The 17,831-nt window shown below is 44.5% G+C and overlaps 2 protein-coding genes across 5 annotated transcripts in view; one reads left to right on the forward strand and one right to left on the reverse strand.

The window, feature by feature from the left end:
- The window catches only part of LOC137439900 (L-serine dehydratase/L-threonine deaminase-like), a 51,620-nt gene that overhangs the window by 24,089 nt on the left and 9,700 nt on the right, over window positions 1–17,831 (reverse strand). For 2 of the 4 annotated variants that reach the window (XM_068136123.2, XM_068136122.2), the window contains exon 2: window positions 17,702–17,741. The exons of 1 other annotated variant lie outside the window; for it this stretch is intronic. In XM_068136123.2, the coding sequence (XP_067992224.2) occupies window positions 17,702–17,741 (40 nt within the window). Of the gene's footprint in view, window positions 1–672; window positions 862–17,701; window positions 17,742–17,831 lie in introns of those variants that run through there. One more of the 4 variants, XM_068136121.2, reaches the window with a different exon arrangement.
- The window catches only part of UNC93B1 (unc-93B1 regulator of TLR signaling), a 119,256-nt gene continuing 118,882 nt past the window's right edge, over window positions 17,458–17,831 (forward strand). Inside the window, exons 1-2 of the mRNA XM_068136118.2 lie at window positions 17,458–17,561; window positions 17,695–17,761. Coding sequence (XP_067992219.1) covers window positions 17,705–17,761 — 57 coding nt within the window. The 5' untranslated portion in view covers window positions 17,458–17,561; window positions 17,695–17,704. The remainder of the gene's footprint in view (window positions 17,562–17,694; window positions 17,762–17,831) is intronic.

Raw genomic sequence — 17,831 nt, forward strand, 5'->3', positions numbered from 1 at the left:
GGGAATGAGGAAGGGAGAGGAGAGAGGAGGAGGAAGGAGCGAGAGAGGAGGAAGAGGGGAGGAAATTGGGATAAGGAGGAAGGAGGATGGGAGGAAAGGAGGAAGGGAGAGAGGGGGGAGGTGGAAAAAGGAGGGGGAAGGGAGGAGGGAAGAGGGAAATAGAGAGGAGGAAGAGGGGAGGAAATAGGGAGAAGGAGGAAGGAGGGTGGGAGGAAAGAGGAGGAGGGAGGGAAAAGGAGGGAGTTACAAAGTTACTTCTTGGTGGCTATGAGCTGTTGTGTATGGAATACTGCATCATGCATGAGCTCCTCATCCCACACGAGTTTCTGCCATCAGCAAAATTGCTTCCAGCGGTGTAACTTGCCAAGTGGGATAAGGGGCTTGATGGGGCTATATAAGACTCCTTTATTATTATTATTATTATTAGAAGCGGGTTTGAACGGAGCAGAACGGTCATGTCTGATGCCATTCAACCTCATGAATTCCTGAAATTCCTGACATGTGAAACACGAACCATTATCACTTACCAACACATCTGGTAGACCGTGAGTAGTGAACATGACATGTAAATTCTCAATGTTAGCAGCAGAAGTGCTGGTAGACATGATAGAGCATTCAATCCACTTGGAAAATGCATCAATGACAACAAGGAACATTTCCCTAAGAACGGACCTGCAAAGTCAACATGAATCCTGGACCAAGGTTTGGAAGGCCACGACCACAGGCTCAGCGGCGATTTCGCTGGCGACTTACTGAGCTGCGTACACATATCACAACGATGAACACAAGATCGAAGTTCGGAATCAATACCAGCCCACCAAACATGAAACCTTGCTATAGCTTTCATCATAACAATGCCAGGATGGGTACTATGTAGTTCAGAAACCAATCTCTCTCTCCCCTGTTTTGGCATGATGACATGTCTGCCCCAAACTAGGCAATCTGACTGGACAGATAGCTCATCTCTACGACGTGAATATGGTTTGTACTCCTCCGAGTCTGGTATGCCGGACCAATCGCCAGTCATAGCGCAACGCTTGACTACAGACAACACAGGATCTCTGTTAGACCACAACCTAACTTGAGCAAAAGTGACCGGAGAGCTGTCACTCTCAAACGCATTCATAGCCAATACAAGGTCAGCAGGTTGAGTATTGTTGCGATTAGCAACAGGCACCGGCAGTCGACTCAGTGCATCAGCCCAATTCCCAGTGCCAGGCCTGTAACGAATAGTATAATTATAAGTAGACAACGTCAAGTCCCACCGCTGAACACGTGATGATGCATTGGTGTTGATACCTTTCTCTGAAAACAAGAAAGTGAGCGGTTTGTGGTCAGTTTCAAGCTCAAACTTACGACCAAACAGATACTGATGCATCTTGGTTACCCCAAACACACAGCCTAAAGCTTCTTTATCAATCATGCCATAGGCTCGTTTGGCTTTCGTCAAGGTTCTGGAAGCGAACGCAACAGGCTGTAACTTGCCCGACTCATTGGCTTGTTGCAATACACAGTCTACCCCATAGGCACTGGCATCACACGACAATACAAGATGCTCACATGGATCATAAAGAACAAGAAACTTATGAGAACACAATGGACAATTTCCTCAAAGGCATCATCCTGGGCCTTGCCCCAAACCCAATTTTTTCCTTTCCATAGTAGCTGATACAAGGGTTCCAACACTGTGCTCACCTGTGGCAAGAAACTGGCAAAATGGTTTAGCAAACCCAAGAAGGAACGTATTTGTGACACATTTTCTGGTATGGGCACATTCTTGATTGCTTCAACTTTGGAATCACACGGCATGATTCCAGCGACAGTGACTCTTCTGCCTAGGAACACCACTTCGGGCACGATAAACCCACATTTCTCACGTTTCAGTCTGAGCCTTACTTTATCCAAACGACACAGAACTTCCTCCAGGTTACTCAGGTGTTCTGTAGTGTTGCAGCCCGTGATCAGGATGTAATTCTGGAACACGACAGTTTTTGGCACAGATTTCAATAGACTCTCCATGTTTCTCTGAAAGATGGCGGCTGCTGAACGGATTCCAAAAGGACAGCGATTGTAGATGAACAGCCCTTTGTAAGTGTTGATGCAAGTTTCCTTGACGGATTCCAAAAGGACAGCGATTGTAGATGAACAGCCCTTTGTAAGTGTTGATGCAAGTTTCCTTGACTCCTCATCCAGCTCTTGTGTCATGTAAGCAGACGTTAGATCCAACTTGGTGAATGACTTCCCACCAGCTAAAGTTGAAAACAGGTCATCCACTTTGGGCAATAGATACTGATCCTGAATGGAGTGGCGATTTATGGTCACCTGGTAGTCCCCGCAGATCCTCACTGCTCCATCGCTTTTCAACACAGGAAGAATTGGACTGGCCCATTCATTGAACTCAACAGGAGAGAAGACCCCCTCATTCTGGAGTCTCTCAAGTTCACACTCGATCTTTTCTCTCATCAAGTAGGGAACAGACCGTGCTTTACAATAGATGGGCTACACTTCCGGATTCAGATAAATTTTAACTTTCATCCCCATGAATGAATCAATTCCTGGCTCAAATAGAGATGGAAATTTATCCAGCACTTGAGCACAACCAGGAGCCTCCACTGTAGACAGCTCTTTCATCTCATGCCAGTTCCGCCCGAACAATGTAGGGCCATTGCCTGGCACAACCCACATGGCCAGTTCATAAATTACACCATCATAAGAAACACTGACAGCTGTGCTGCCAAGCACCGGAACAATTTCCTTAGTGCAAGTCCGAAGTTTGGCCCTCACCGGGCTCAATTTAGGCTTCACGGCCTCACAGCCCCACAGTTTGTCAAATGTTTCCTTGCTCATAATCGACTGACTCGCCCCTGTGTCCACTCCCATTGACACCTGCTTGCCATTCAGTTGAAGATCACCGTTATTGGTGCGGGGCCACCAGAAATCGTATGCAACTCATACTCATGCAGCAATGACTCATCAGCACCAGCGACATTCTCACCTGTCATCCACATGATGGGTGGTGGCAGTATCATCACCACTGCTGGACTGGAGACACCTATTTTGAAGATGCCCAATCTTGCCACATCCGTTGCATGTGTACCGTTTGAAACGGCACTGGTGAGCCACATGATTCGCACCACAACGCCAACACACCTTCTTAGGGCCTCTCGCTACCAAGGAAGCAGGTTTCGAAAACACAACTGGTCTAGGTGCAGCCTTATACGAGGATGTAGCAATTTTGACTTTTGACGAGATTGCCTTCAGGTTTTCAACAGTTGTCACACATGCCTGTGCAATCTTCACCGCTCTTCCCAGGTCAAGGTCGTCTTCTTGAGCAAGAAGTTTTCGTAAGATGACATCGTGATTTACCACAATCACAAAGAAATCTCGGAGCATCTCATCAAGTACAGCACCAAAGTGACATGCCTCTGCTAAACGGCACAGATCAGCAACAGAGCCGGGACTGTCCTGATCTTCCCGTCGAGTGCGTGTAAAACTTGTACCTTGATATGATGAGACCAGCTTTCGGCTTGAAGTGTAGCTTGACAAGCTCACAGAGTTCCTCATCGGAAAGGTCGGTAGGTCGCCGTGGTGACAGTAGGTTTTTGATGAGTCCGTACACCTTCTGCCCGCACACAGTCAACAACACAGCACGACGACGGACGGCATCACCAGCGGCCGCCATGTTGTTGGCCACAAAGTACTGGTCCAGCCTCTCCACAAAATCCGGCCAATCCTCCCCATCGGAGTATCCATGGAGAATGCCGATAGTCGCCATCGAGCCACGACCGGGTCTTCACCTCGTCGCCACTTGTGATGTCTGGAAGCACGAACTATCAGACCAATGAAGGCACTCAACTTCATATCCGCTTTATTGGCATTGCACTCAGCTCTACGTTGCTGGTCCCGTGTGTCGCGCATGCGCACACCGAACTCACATACATCACAGGTTTAATGAATGTTAACTTATCATTTGCATAACCGGTCCTTTTGCATAACACCCGCATGAATTGTTAACTCGATCTCTGCGACGTAACCAGTGTCGCTTGCACGTGATAAATCCAATTTAATTTGCCGCTTGATTATTTTTGCATCAGTTTTGCAACCATGGTGACTAAGGCCGGATGGCTGACTATAATATTGGCAGGTCATAAGGCTTGTTGGGAGATTTGGATGGCGGACAGGGGCGGACGAGGCCCAATTTGGGTTTGAACTCCTAGATATTGCAGCTAATTATTATTTCCAAATAAATGATTCTCTTTCAACATCAATTATGTTTCATGCAATGATTTGTGCATCTCATAAAATGAAAATACAACTGGTACTGTCTGTCCATACGTGCACCCCTCTCCCTACCTATTTTCCAGCATTCCATATAGGAGTAAATTAAATAAACAATTTCTATCCAATTAAAAAAAAAATGTTGAAATAATAATTATTTTTTTTAATTATTTTTATATTTATAAAAAATATATAATAATTATTTTTAATTATTGTTAATTATTTATCATTTGCATTTATAATTATTTATAAAAAATTAATATTATTTAAAAAACAACAACCCTACATAATGCCCTGATACAAACTGACTAAGTTTTTTAATGAAGGCAGGTTGAAATTTCCAAGTTATTTGGAACTGTAAGCCATAATTTATGCTTGGAATCATATTGATGGGAAAACAAACACAAGAAAAGAAAAGTCTCCTTTGTTTACGAACACTCCCTTTATGACGTCACATCCAATGAGTGAATAACAAGGTCATGCTACCCATTACCCGACTGAAAACACACTGGACCTTAAAGCTGTCTTTAAGCAGTTCAACCGGTTTCAACTGGTGTGGCTATAATAAGGAGTCCTAGAGGAGGGGGGTGTGTGGTGTGGGTACAGTTGGAGCTGGGAACGGTACTGAACCAAATGGGACCAGGAATAGCAAAACGTTGATGATGCAGCACACCTTGTGGGGCAATGGCATGTGTTTTCTTCATGTTGGGACCGCGTCGTAAAATAACAACTAGAAGCGCTGAACTAAGAAAACAGTGGAACAGTCATGTTTGAATAAGCATGGCGGGGGGAGAGGAATTTGGGTAAACATAATATATGATACTTCCACATTAAAAATTAATAAATATTTCATAGGTGTATCACAATTACATAAATATTTCTTCCAATTAAACGTGTCCTTCAATGACATCAAATGGTTCTATTTGTGGAGTTCAAAAAGTTCAGGAAAAGGCTCTTACGCAAATCTCAACAGTAAAAGTGCTGGAGGACCATCCTCAAGATGTATAGGTCTCCTGAGAACATTGACCTCGTTCATGATTCAGTGGGAAGAGTCCCGAAGAAATCTCTCAGAATCAAGAGTTTGCAATTTCATGTGATTTATTGAAAAGGTGAGTCCTCATCCAAGTGAGCCCTCACCAAACTATATTCGTGCACCTGAGAGGAAGTTTCACCTCCACTGTTTTAAATGATTGAGAGTCATGGTTCTTGTGTTGAACTGTCTCTCTGCGTGGGTGCGGCACACAAACTCTGTAAATAAAGAATGAGTGATCAGGATAAGCTCTTTATTACTTGCAAAATCAAAGATTTTTCAAGTATATTGGTTGGTTTTGTGTGTTATTCTGTTTGTCTGTGTTTGTGTTATTCTGTTTGTTAAATCAAAGATTTAACAGCATTTGCATAGTGCCTCACTGAATTGGCAAACCAACTATTTTTGAGGTCAAAAGGTCAAATGTCAACTCAAGGTCAAACGTTCAAAATCATCAATTTTCATCTGAAAAATCATCAATTTTCATCTGATTGACTCGAAAATGTAACAGCATTTGCATTGTGCCTCACTGAATAGGGAAACCAACTATTTTTGATGTCAAAAGGTCAAAGGTCAACTCTAAGTCAAACTTCTAAAATCATCAATTTCATCCGACAAATCGTCACTTTTCATCCTACTGATCCGAGCTTTGATCAAGATCGTCAATTTTGATCTTGATGAAATGGACAGTTTGCTGGATCAATTGCAACCTTTTTTTCGGGGGGGGGGGGGGGGGGAGGGAGGGATTTTGCAAGTATCATGATGTCCGTCTTCTTGTTTGTCTTTTGTCTTTTTGTCTATCTGTGAACAAGATATCTCAAAAAGTTGTGCATGGATTCTGACGAAATTTAGCAGAGAGATAGTGTATGTGACAAGGACGAAATGTTTCGATTTTGGTGAAAATGCGGATCTGGATCTGGCTCGTAGAATTTTTAAAATGATTCTTCACCATTGGGAGATAGGGCCAAAAACGATATATAGCAGGATATCTCAAAAAGTTGTGGATGGGTTAGGACGAAATTTGGGGTGGAGAGGTTGTGTGTGTGACAAGGACCAATCGATTCGATATTGGTGAAGATCTGAATATGGATTCGGATACGATAATAATTTAATGATTAAGTGATTCTTCACCATTGAGAGATTGGGTGAAAAGCTGTATATAACATGATATTTCAAAACGTTGTGGACGAGTTATGGATAAACATGGTGGACGAGTTGGTTTGGTGACAAGAACTAGCCGATTCGATTTTGGTTCAGGTCCGAATCTAGATCTGGCCTATCAGTGGATACCAAACAAACTGTTCAGCCTGGTGGAGGTATGTGCTCCACAGAGTGCTGTTCTAGTTGTTGTTTTTGTATAGCCGTGAACAGTTCTCTCGAACAACCCAATATAATTGACTATCCGAATGCACCCAGCGTTGCCCGGGTTCTTTTTGAATGAATTTACTACTAGAATTCAGCTTTTACTCGCGGTCATAGAAGATTGACTACTATAATTCAGCTCAGCGTTTAATTGCGAAATGGGCCCAGTCCGGCCGAGGTGGGCCTCGACCGGTCCCGTCACCTAGCCTATAACATTCCCGGTGCTTGTCCCGACATTTTTGGTTCTTTTTGAATGAATTTACTACTATAATTCAGCTTTTACTCGCGGCCGTAAAAGATTGACTACTATAATTCAGCTCAGCTTTTAATTGCTAAATGGGCCCGGCCCGGCCGAGTTGGGCCTCAACTGGCCTCGCCACCTAGCCTATAACCTTGCCGGGGTCCGTCCCGACATTTTTTATTTCAGAGGTTTCCTCCTATCTTTCACCGTTCAGGAGATTAGCGCGTGCAGACAAACAAACAAACAAACAAATAAAAACTTGTCTTTTATATATATAGATAGAAGAAGATTATAAGTCTGTTCCAACCCAAGGCTGCCAAAGGGCCTGTTCCAACCCAAGTGTAGAACGTTCTGTGCAATCTGCTTCCCAAGATACTATTTTTGCAATGACCAGAGGTAATGTGAAGCCAGCTAAGGATCACGATGTACGCTTGGGAATTGGAATCATGAGCTTGACTAGCAGTCGAAAAGTAGTTGAACCACTTCGGGCCTTTGATAAATTATCTTGTAGCTGGAGAAATGGAAACAGAACCTTGCCGAAACCATATCTGAAAAGGAGAACGTTACATCTCATGGGCTACTACAGCAGGATGGGCTGGCAACAGGTGTCGCTTGGGGGAACTGTGATGAAACTTCCGAGACATTATCAGGATCTGGTACACTACATGATACTTTAGGCATCTGTTACCAGAATTTGATGCCACAACACTCGGAGACCATCCATGGCGAGACTAACCCTGACGCACCAAATGCAATACTGTCCGTCTTGCCAAATAAGAAAAATACGGAAGTGCACATTTGTGAGGAGGAATATGAACCTGGAACCGTATAGGAAGAAGCCTAAATGCTACATATTGAAGTATGAAATGCAAAAGAAACTGTGATGAACCACATAATCTGACACAAATGAAGAACAGAGACTACCTGTGGATGTTGTCACATGCGTTACTGGAAAACATGCCTATGTGGGTAGGTTGGAACTCCCGTCTAACAATTGACAACTTGCCTAAACAGAAAATTGGATATATGGACAACATAGATCGCCCACCAAGGAGGCTGGATGTTGTTGTAGAGAAAATGGGAATATCACAGAGACAAGCTGCTGCATGTGGAGAGCGCTATGCAATAGTCACGTATGATCAGGCCGTTGCTAAGCCAGAACTACAGATTCAGGTTGAAGAATCTCCCATGTAAGATGATGTATTTGTTTGCTTTGGCACCTTCAATATACAGCTGACGTACTTTGCAGCACTAGGGTTCCCATTGGCTGATTCTGGGGGAACACAAATTATGGAAGATACAGGTGAGCTCGCTGCTGAATCTGTATATGCTTTCATATTTCTCGGAAACACTACAACAGATGCAAATGGCTTCACCCACTCCTTGCTCTGGCCATTCGCATTTTGCATTTCAAACACTTTCTGTACGAGCATGGTCAACTTCCTCAAGCTTTTATGGAGAAGCTGCAGAAATTGCATGAAGTGCTTTCAGCAGAGTTTGTGGCAGATTTTGAAATATCAGTGCAATATGTAGTTGTCATGCAGATGGATGAAAAGTTTACAGAGAAGTCTCTCTCGGCTCACCATGGTACAGCAGCCCAATACTGGAGCATGAATATTGATTTTATTGAACTCGCCCAATTCTTCAGTCGTGCAACACAAACAAACAACCTAGATCTGTTCATCTACTGCATTGGAAAGATCTGCCCTATGTTCTTTGCAACCAACCATCCGGATTATGCAAGGTACATTTCAAGATACTATCTGAACTCCCCGCACCCCAACATTAAGACAACTCATCCTGGTGCTCGTGAAGTCCTGGTTTTCGGGGGTTTGTCTATCAGGTGCAGCATCAAGACCTTCACAAGAACCCCAGTTGATCTGTCCCAAGAACAAACGAACAATGTCGATTATAAAATATACAGTCGTGGCCAAAAATATTGGCCCCCTTGCACTTATTTCAAATAATGCACCATTTCTTCCAGAAAATTGTTGAGATTAAAAAAAAAATTGGTATCCACATATGTATTTCTTTGGCTTGCAGTGGAAGAAGGCAAAACAAGAAAGAGCAATCAGTGATTGCAAACCCTCGCCAGGATGTATTTTCGGTAGTTTTTAAGGCTTTTGTGTTAAAACAAATATGGCGGCCGAACCACGTGACCGATGACGTCATCATTTTTTTTTTCTAAACAATTTATGCCTACATGACGCTCAAGAAATTTCATCTTGATAGGATGAAGTTTTGTACTTGTCGAATTATGACGTCATAATGGAGGCACCCATGACATCATCATTAACATATTTTATTCCCCATGGAGAGTTCTTTACAATGACCCATGTCTCAATTTTTTCTATTCAGCGCTTTCGGAGATATAGAGGTGCAAATATTTTCGGATTTTCCAAGATGGCGGCCGAACCACGTGACTTATGACGTCATAATTACCATTAAAATATTATACAGGTGGAGTTGCACCAATGGTGAAAATTTCCTGTCAATCGGACCAACGGTTGCAGAGAAAATCATATTTATTCTGTGCGGACAAACAAACAGACAGACAAACAAACAGACAAACGGACTCAAATGCAATACCCACTCCTCAGGCGAGGGTAAAAAGCTGAAAAAATTACTAAATCTTAGCTTATTCCACACAGAAATCCTAAAATGGCCTCGACAATATTGTTACGTTTGTGGGGGTAGCTAATGAAATACCTTAGTCCAGGTAGATGGTATAGGATAGTGTGCTCCGTATGCCGTGTAGAAACCTTCCTGTAACGAAGTAGGGCTGGATGCTCATGTAAGTGTATATTTGTCTCCATGCCGAGGGGTGGAGCTATGCTAATTAGCTCGGGTATAAGTGTAAATTCCCTGTGTGTAAATTGCCTCTGTGGTTTTCCCTTTGTTCATATAAAACACACACCACAGCCATGCGAAGAGGACATGAAATAAACCATACAATCGCCCGACCGGATCTGAACATTACTACTAATGCCACCCAGCTGAGTCATCTCAAGGGGCATCAAGAAGGCCGTGAAGCCCCGCCCGAAAGGAATGATTGATAGCCATAGACTGATGTGATGGCGCTCTTTTATTGAGGGGCGTGCAATGTCATCATAGAACATTCTAGCGCCAGGGACAAAAGGGCACGTCCCGCCATTTTCGCTCTCTCTTGCGCTGGGTCTCATTGCGAGCAGTTGCACTTCCTGCTCTATCTTGGTCCTGGCTTTCATCCTGTCATGGTTGCAGTTATGCACCCTCCGACATTCATTACAAGCAGTCACGATAATTATTTGCACTCTCTCTCTCTCTTGGTCTGGCCTTCCTCGCGAGCGGTACCAGTTGTTTGCTCTCTCTTGTCCTGGTCGCATTTTCTCTCTCCCTGTTCCGGGCTGCGGGAAAGGCAGATGCAACTCTCTCTCTCTCTCTCTTGGTGTTGGCTCGTGGCGGTTGCGCTTGGTGCCGTGTGTGCCTGAGAAGAACATTGGGGCTCGGTGCAGCCAAGCAGGAAGGTCGAGGAAGGACCGCGGGCCTGTTCGCTTCGCGTCGGCGGCTGGCAGGGAACTGACATCGTGCCCAGGCGTAGTTTCCCACGCAGAGACTCAGAGACCCGTTCGACGACCGACAGGGTTTGAGGGCTGCTAGAGGAGACCAGAGCTGATTACCAGCTAACATCACACACATTTTTACTTTCATTTCTTTCTCCCTGTGTCTGTATTTGAGTCCGTATGGGGTGCCTCAATTAGGAATTAGTTTTACCGCACATTTTTTGTTATCCTGGCATTCATTTTATTAAACCATTATTTGTTACATTTTGAATTCCTGTGTTTTGTACGTTTATTTGTTTGTGGTTCGTAAAAACCATCATCGTGTTCGGCCGTACAGGTAAGGACCTCGCTGCCCTCCACTACCCACGCGCGTGTCACTACTGCCATAGTTGAGTATACGCCATGGAGTTAAAGCTCGGTTGGCCATACGTCACCCTGCGGTGTTCACTACAGGTAAGACACACGACAATATTATTGGCACCATTTCGAAGTTGTTGGGAATAATTAGATTTCAAGCAGGTGATTCTCCTATACTTTGGAAATGAACTCACCTGCGGTGAGTTGCAGGTGCCCGCAATATAAAAATCACTCATTCAACCAGTTTGAAAAGAGAAAATGAGTCATTCTGCTGTTTTGTGTCACTGTGTGTATCACAATGCGCATGGAGAAAAGAAAGAAAACCAGGGAATTGTCTGAGGTGGTCAGACACAAGATTGTTGCCAAGCATGGACAATCTCAAGGCTACAGGTCCATCTCCAGAGACCTTGATGTTCTTTTGTCCACCATACGCAATGTTATCAGGAAGTATAAGGCACATGGCACTGTAGCCAAGCTCCGTGGACGTGGCTGTAAAGGAAAATCTGATCGAAGATTGCAGCGAAGGATTGTTCGAATGGTGGAAAAAGCACCTCGATCAACTGCCAAACAGATTCAAGCTGACCTTCAGATACAAGGTACGACAGTTTCAACTTGCACCATCCATCCCCAACTCAATGAAAGGGGGTTCTATGGTAGGATACCCAGGAGGACCCCACTGCTGAGAGAGAGACATAAGAAAGCCCGACTGGAGTTTGCCAAAACACACCTGAACGAGCCAAAATCCTTCTGTGGACAGATGAGACCAAATTAGAGCTTTTGGTAAAGCACATAATCTCTATGTTTACAGAAAACAAAATGAAGCCTTCAAAGAAAAGAACACCTTCCCTACAGTCAAACATGGAGGAGGTTCAGTGATGTTTTGGGTTTGCTGTGCTGCCTCTGGCACCGAGTACCTTGAATGTGTGCATGGCATCATGAAATCAGGAATGTGTTTCCTTTGTGAGGGGGTGGGAGGGTTTGAGATTGCCATAGAACAGATATAACTATATAGAGTAGTAAAGTCCGTGTACGAGTAGTTAGCCAATCGTGACGTAACAATCATGGACATGTAGCTTATTAAGCTACATATCGCATTGTAATAAATAGCGAGGGATTAAGTTAATGAAATGTGTGCACAGGCCTCCCTGTAAACATCAACTGGGACACCAGGAATCTACGGTGCTGAGACGAAGGGGTGGAGCGTTGCCCAAGGAGGTGAGAAATGAGGTGACAAACGGCGCAAGAGGATTGTGCTAGTTCTGAAGAGAATAAGTAGGAGCCTGTGACGCGAGGGGCAGGACCGTGTATTTATGAGAAGGAGCGAGGACATTGGGTGTGGGGAGGGGGGAGGAGAGGGGGGGAGGGGAGGGGGAGCGGGGAAGGGGAGAGGGTAGGGTGGAGGGGGAAGGGAGGGGGAAGGGAGGGGGAAGGGGAGGGGGGAGGGTAGGGGGGAGGGGTGAGGGGGAGGGTGGGAGGGGGAGGGGGAAGGGGAAGGGGAAGGGGTAGGGGGGAAAGGAAGGGTATGGGGGAAAGGGAGGGGTAGGGGGAAAGGGAGGGGGAGGGGAGGGGGAGGAGGGGAGGGGAGGGGAGGGGAAAGGGGAGGGGGAGGGGGAAGGGTAGAGGGTAGGGTGGATGGGGAAGGGGAAGGGGAAGGGGGGAGGGGGGAAAGGGAGGGGGAGGAGGGAAGGGGAGAGGAGGGATATAGATGGTTACTGGCAATTGATCACATCCACAAATGATGTAATCCACACAATTTATGTACTTTACATAACGTTAATAGGAATACATGGCCGTGTAGATGGGAAATACAGTTTGTTTGAAATAAATCACAAATATCAGATGAAAGTTTTTAAAATTTAGAACTATTCTCACTCAGAGTTAAACATCACCGCAATATTACGCGGGTGCTTCAACGTTTTCTGTGAATTATATGTCATGATTGTGAGATTTTTTTGGATTTCTTTTTTTTGAAATGAGATTTTTATATTTAAAAAAACGGCAAAAAAGCATCAGAACAACTGTGAAAAAGCATCAAAATAGCAGTGAAAAAGCATCAGAACAGCAGTGAAAAAGCATCAAAACAGCAATGTAAAAGCATCAAAACAGCAGTAAAAAGCATCAAAACAGTAACAATTGTCCGGTGATTTTTCAATCACCGCAGCTAAATGTGTCGGAGTTATTAACTATTTTCCTTCGTGCCTTTTTTGTGTGTTTTTTTGAATACACATAAATACATAAATTCACATAAAATACACATAAATACACATAAAAATCAGATCAGAATCAGAATCAGAATCGATATTCTCACAATCATCACAACACACCAGACACGTAGTTAATTACGCAGTGCTTCCTTGTAAACATTGTTCTTTGTCTTTCCTTGTTCGGATAGGATGTATAGATTGTTCTCTTGTCCTACCCGACTACATCCTACGTATAGTTGGCCATGGGAGAAGCACGGGGAATCAAGGTTCAGTCCGACCACCTTGAGAGATTGTCCTTGCGCCTTGTTGATGGTCATGGCAAAGCTGAGTCGTACGGGGAATTGGAGCCTTTTGAACTCGAATGGCAGATCAGATGGTATGATTGGTATCCTCGGAATGAAGACCTGTTCCCCGCTATAGTTTCCCGTAAGTATGTTGGCCTCAATTACGTGAGGCATCAACTTTTTGATAGCCAGTCGTGTGCCGTTGCACAGTTTTGGAGGATCGATATTTCTCAGGAGCATGATTGGAGCACCTTCGTTTAGATGGAGTATGTGGGGAGGCACACCCGGAGGCTGTAGCGAATTGAGGAACTCTACCGGGTAATGGACAGTCTCGTGGTCGTTTTGGATTGAGTCGACAGATCGGTAAGTTCTTAGATCCCCAGGAATAGTCTGCAGAAGATCCAAATTGATTTTGTCCACTGCATCGTTCTTTGGGGCTAGAATTGCCCTTTCACAGAGCCAGGAGTGATTTCGGTAGTTGGCGGGGATGTTGGGGAAGACGTTCGCCTTGAGTTCTTCAGCCGTGGTGACATTGTTGCCGCATGGTACGATGTCCAGTCCATCTTCAGGGCACGTCTCCAAATCTCCGTTTCCGATCTGTAACAGCTTCGCTGAAAAGGCGCCTGCGGCTACATCTCCATGAAGGGTGACACGCATGTTTGTGCTGAGTTTCAACTTCGTCACTTTTGACCATAGAGGAGATGCCTTTATACAGGAACGAAGTTCATCTGCCTTGGTTCCGCGTGGTATGACAGGCAGGGTCTGTCGGAAATCCCCTGCCATCAGAAGAGTAATGCCTCCCATGACAGTCTGAGCGTTTCGAATATCTTGCAGTGTGCGGTCAACTGCCTCCAGTGCAACTCTGTGAGACATTGTGCACTCGTCCCAGACAATGAGTTGGCATTGCCGAAATACCTCTGCGACAGCCGATGACTTGGAGATGTTGCACATTGGCTGCTCCGTGTTAGTGAGGTTGAGGGGGAGCTTGAAGGTTGAGTGGGCGGTCCGGCCCCCTGGGAGAAGAGTGGCAGCAATTCCGGAAGAGGCAACAGCCAGAGCAATCATCTTTTTCTGCCTGATTTTTGACAGGAGGAGGTTCATAAGGAACGTTTTTCCAGTGCCTCCAGGTGCGTCCAGAAAGAACAATCCACCTTCAGAAGAGTGTATGCTCGCCAGCACTTGCATGTAGATCTGTTCTTGCTCCACTCTGCGTCGTGCAACTCTGCGTCGTGTTGTGGGCGTGGCCAACGTGGCCTCATGCTTCCAGGTGATTGGCTAACTCGAGCTCGAGCGAGCCATAATGCGCTACGTTATGGCAAAAAATATGGATCTAAAGATGAAAGAAAAAAAACCTATGTGGTGTGAATGGCAATGGTCATTCGATATATTTTCACTTTTACGTTTTGGCTAACTCGCTCGCGAACCTGACGAAGATCCTGAGCGAGGATCTCTATGCTACGCTACGCTATGCTAACGCTACGCTACGTTACGCTACGTTCGCTACGTTATGGCTAAAAATATGGATCTAAAGATGAAAGAAAAAAAAACCTATGTGGTGTGAATGGCAATGGTTATTCGATATATTTTCACTTTTACGTTTTGGCTAACTCGCTCGCGAACCTGACGAAGATCCTGAGCGAGGATCGCTATGCTACGCTACGCTATGCTAACGCTACGCTACGTTACGCTACGTTCGCTACGTTATGGCTAAAAATATGGATCTAAAGATGAAAGAAAAAAAAACCTATGTGGTGTGAATGGCAATGGTCATTCGATATATTTTCACTTTTACGTTTTGGCTAACTCGCTCGCGAACCTGACGAAGATCCTGAGCGAGGATCGCTATGCTACGCTACGCTATGCTAACGCTACGCTACGTTACGCTACGTTCGCTACGTTATGGCTAAAAATATGGATCTAAAGATGAAAGAAAAAAAAACCTATGTGGTGTGAATGGCAATGGTTATTCGATATATTTTCACTTTTACGTTTTGGCTAACTCGCTCGCGAACCTGACGAAGATCCTGAGCGAGGATCGCTATGCTACGCTACGTTACGCTACGTTCGCTACGTTATGGCTAAAAATATGGATCTAAAGATGAAAGAAAAAAAAACCTATGTGGTGTGAATGGCAATGTTCCTCGCTGAAATGTGAAAAAACGCAATCGCTTTTCGCTCTGAATTACGTGCGAACGCGTAACTGTGAGATTATGGCGGCAAGGATGGAACATCACGTGATCGCTCTGAGTGAATCAGCGCGCTGCTCTGCCACCGGCTCAGATGCCGTGTATAATATTCCTCGCTGAAATGCGCTGAGGTAAAAATATGGATCTCGTCAAATATTTTTAGGTAGGCCATGTTCTTCCCAGGCTCAATGCCCATGTCTATGCCAAATATCAAGCACGTGAGCCTCTCCGTTTAGGAGTCTATGGGTAACATTACACACACACACACACACACACACACACACACACACACACACACACACACACACACACACACACACACACACACACACACACACACACACACACACACACAAACGGTGTTTTATATATACATCTATCTATAATTCCAGTAATCTCTGTCTGTACGTTTGTACGTTTGTCTGTCTGTGACCGCTGTTTCTCGACAACCACGGGTCCGATATACTTTTCACTTGCCAGGTATATTGCTGGGGACCCGAGGATGTGCCTTTTCAAGGTTTCATATTAATCGGACAATTACTTACCGAGCTATGTCCAAAAAACGATTCAACCAATCAGAGAGCAGCGAGCTATCGCGTGTGCCGAACGTGGCGGACACACTCTGCCTCGGATGGCACATTTGAGAGCGTATTCATTTATTTCACGTTTGCAAACTATGTTGGCGTTAAACTATGTTTTACAACTAATAAAAACGAATTTGCGATTCATTCGCTTTCCTGCGCGTTTGTGCACGCGATGGCGATTTCTTTACCAAACTCCGGAAGCCGTTCGCTTTGGACCAAACCATTGCATGTAAATAGAGGGGGGGGATTGTCACCACTCGCAAGCCGTTCGCTTTGGACCAAACCATTTCATGTAAATAGAGGGGGGGGATATAATTTTAGATATAGATATAGTACGGGCATGCCCTAGTATCTATCTATAATTCCAGTAATCTCTGTGTGTATGTGTGTATGTGTGTGTGTCTGTGACCGCTGTTTCTCGACAACCACGGGTCCGATATACTTGAAACTTGCCAGGTATATTGCTGGGGACCCGAGGATGTGCCTTTTCAAGGTTTGAAATTAATCGGACAAGTGGTTCCCAAGATATGGTCACCGTACTCGCAAGCCGTTCGCTTTGGCTTTGCGAATGGACCAAACCATTTCATGTAAATAGAGGGGGGGGGGGGGGGTTCTACCGTACTCGCAAGCCGTTCGCTTTGGCTTTGCGAATGGACCAAACCATTTCATGTAAATAGAGGGGGGGGGGTTCTGTGGTCGTTACTACCACGTGGTTTCAAAGTTTTTTTTTGTTGTTGTTGTTTGCACGCATGTTTTTTTGCACCCACGTACGGGCACGCCCTAGTATATTGAATGGTGGCAACCGATGGCCATCACGGGCCTTGAGAAGGCTATAGCATGTATGGGCCTCGAGAAGGCTATAGCATGTATGGGCCTCATGCTTTTGGCCTTCTGGCCTCGACCAGATTCTTTCTCTGAAGCGATCGTGTTGTTGTTGTTGTTGTTGTGAAGGTAATGTTGAGGTAATATTTATTTTTCTGGAGTGATCCTGTTATTATAGGTGTCGTTGTTGTTTTTAAATGTAATATATGTTGTGCGGAAGTTCCGTTTGTTGTAAAATGGCGATATTTAATGCTGCAAACAATCAGAGAATTTTCGTGGAGAGATTTCTTTGGTAATGGGAATTGTTTATTTTCAAGTCTCGCTTTATTTGTGGAGCGCGATGAGAACATTTCATGTCCACCGGAAACCAAAAACTGTTCATTCCATCGTGTTGTTGTTGTTGTTGTTGTTGTTGTTGTTGTCATGAGGGTAATTTTGGGGTAATATTTATTTTTCTGAGGCAATGTTTGCTTCAAAAACAAACATTTCTGATTTATCTGAGGTACCATTCGATTTATCCCATTGAACTGTGTATTATTCTCTTGATAAAATGCTCCCTCACCTCAAATCCTCTCCGTATGTTTCTCGAAGGTTGCTTGAGCTCTCTCTACTCGTATTAGTTAGGACTATTACAGGACTAGTTATTATAATTTTATGAGTACATTATTTTAATGGTATGTATGAGCAAAGTATAAAAATTATGGTTTTTCTGTTTATCTTTTGGTATGAATTATCTTATCGGTGTAAAATAAACATCTTTATTGAGAGAAAACACTGATTCGTTTGGAAAACCTTTTTTCCCCACAGATGGTACCTGATGGACAGACGATGTGTTTGCACCCGCGTAGAGCAGCCTGTGGACACAACAAACCAGGTCAACACTTGCACACAATATTTGTCTCCATCTTTTACTAAAAACCCAACAAGCCCGTCAGTCCTATCCA

This window comes from Myxine glutinosa, chromosome 14, assembly GCF_964187855.1.
Source record: "Myxine glutinosa chromosome 14, kmMyxGlut1.1, whole genome shotgun sequence".
NCBI lineage: Eukaryota > Metazoa > Chordata > Myxini > Myxiniformes > Myxinidae > Myxine > Myxine glutinosa.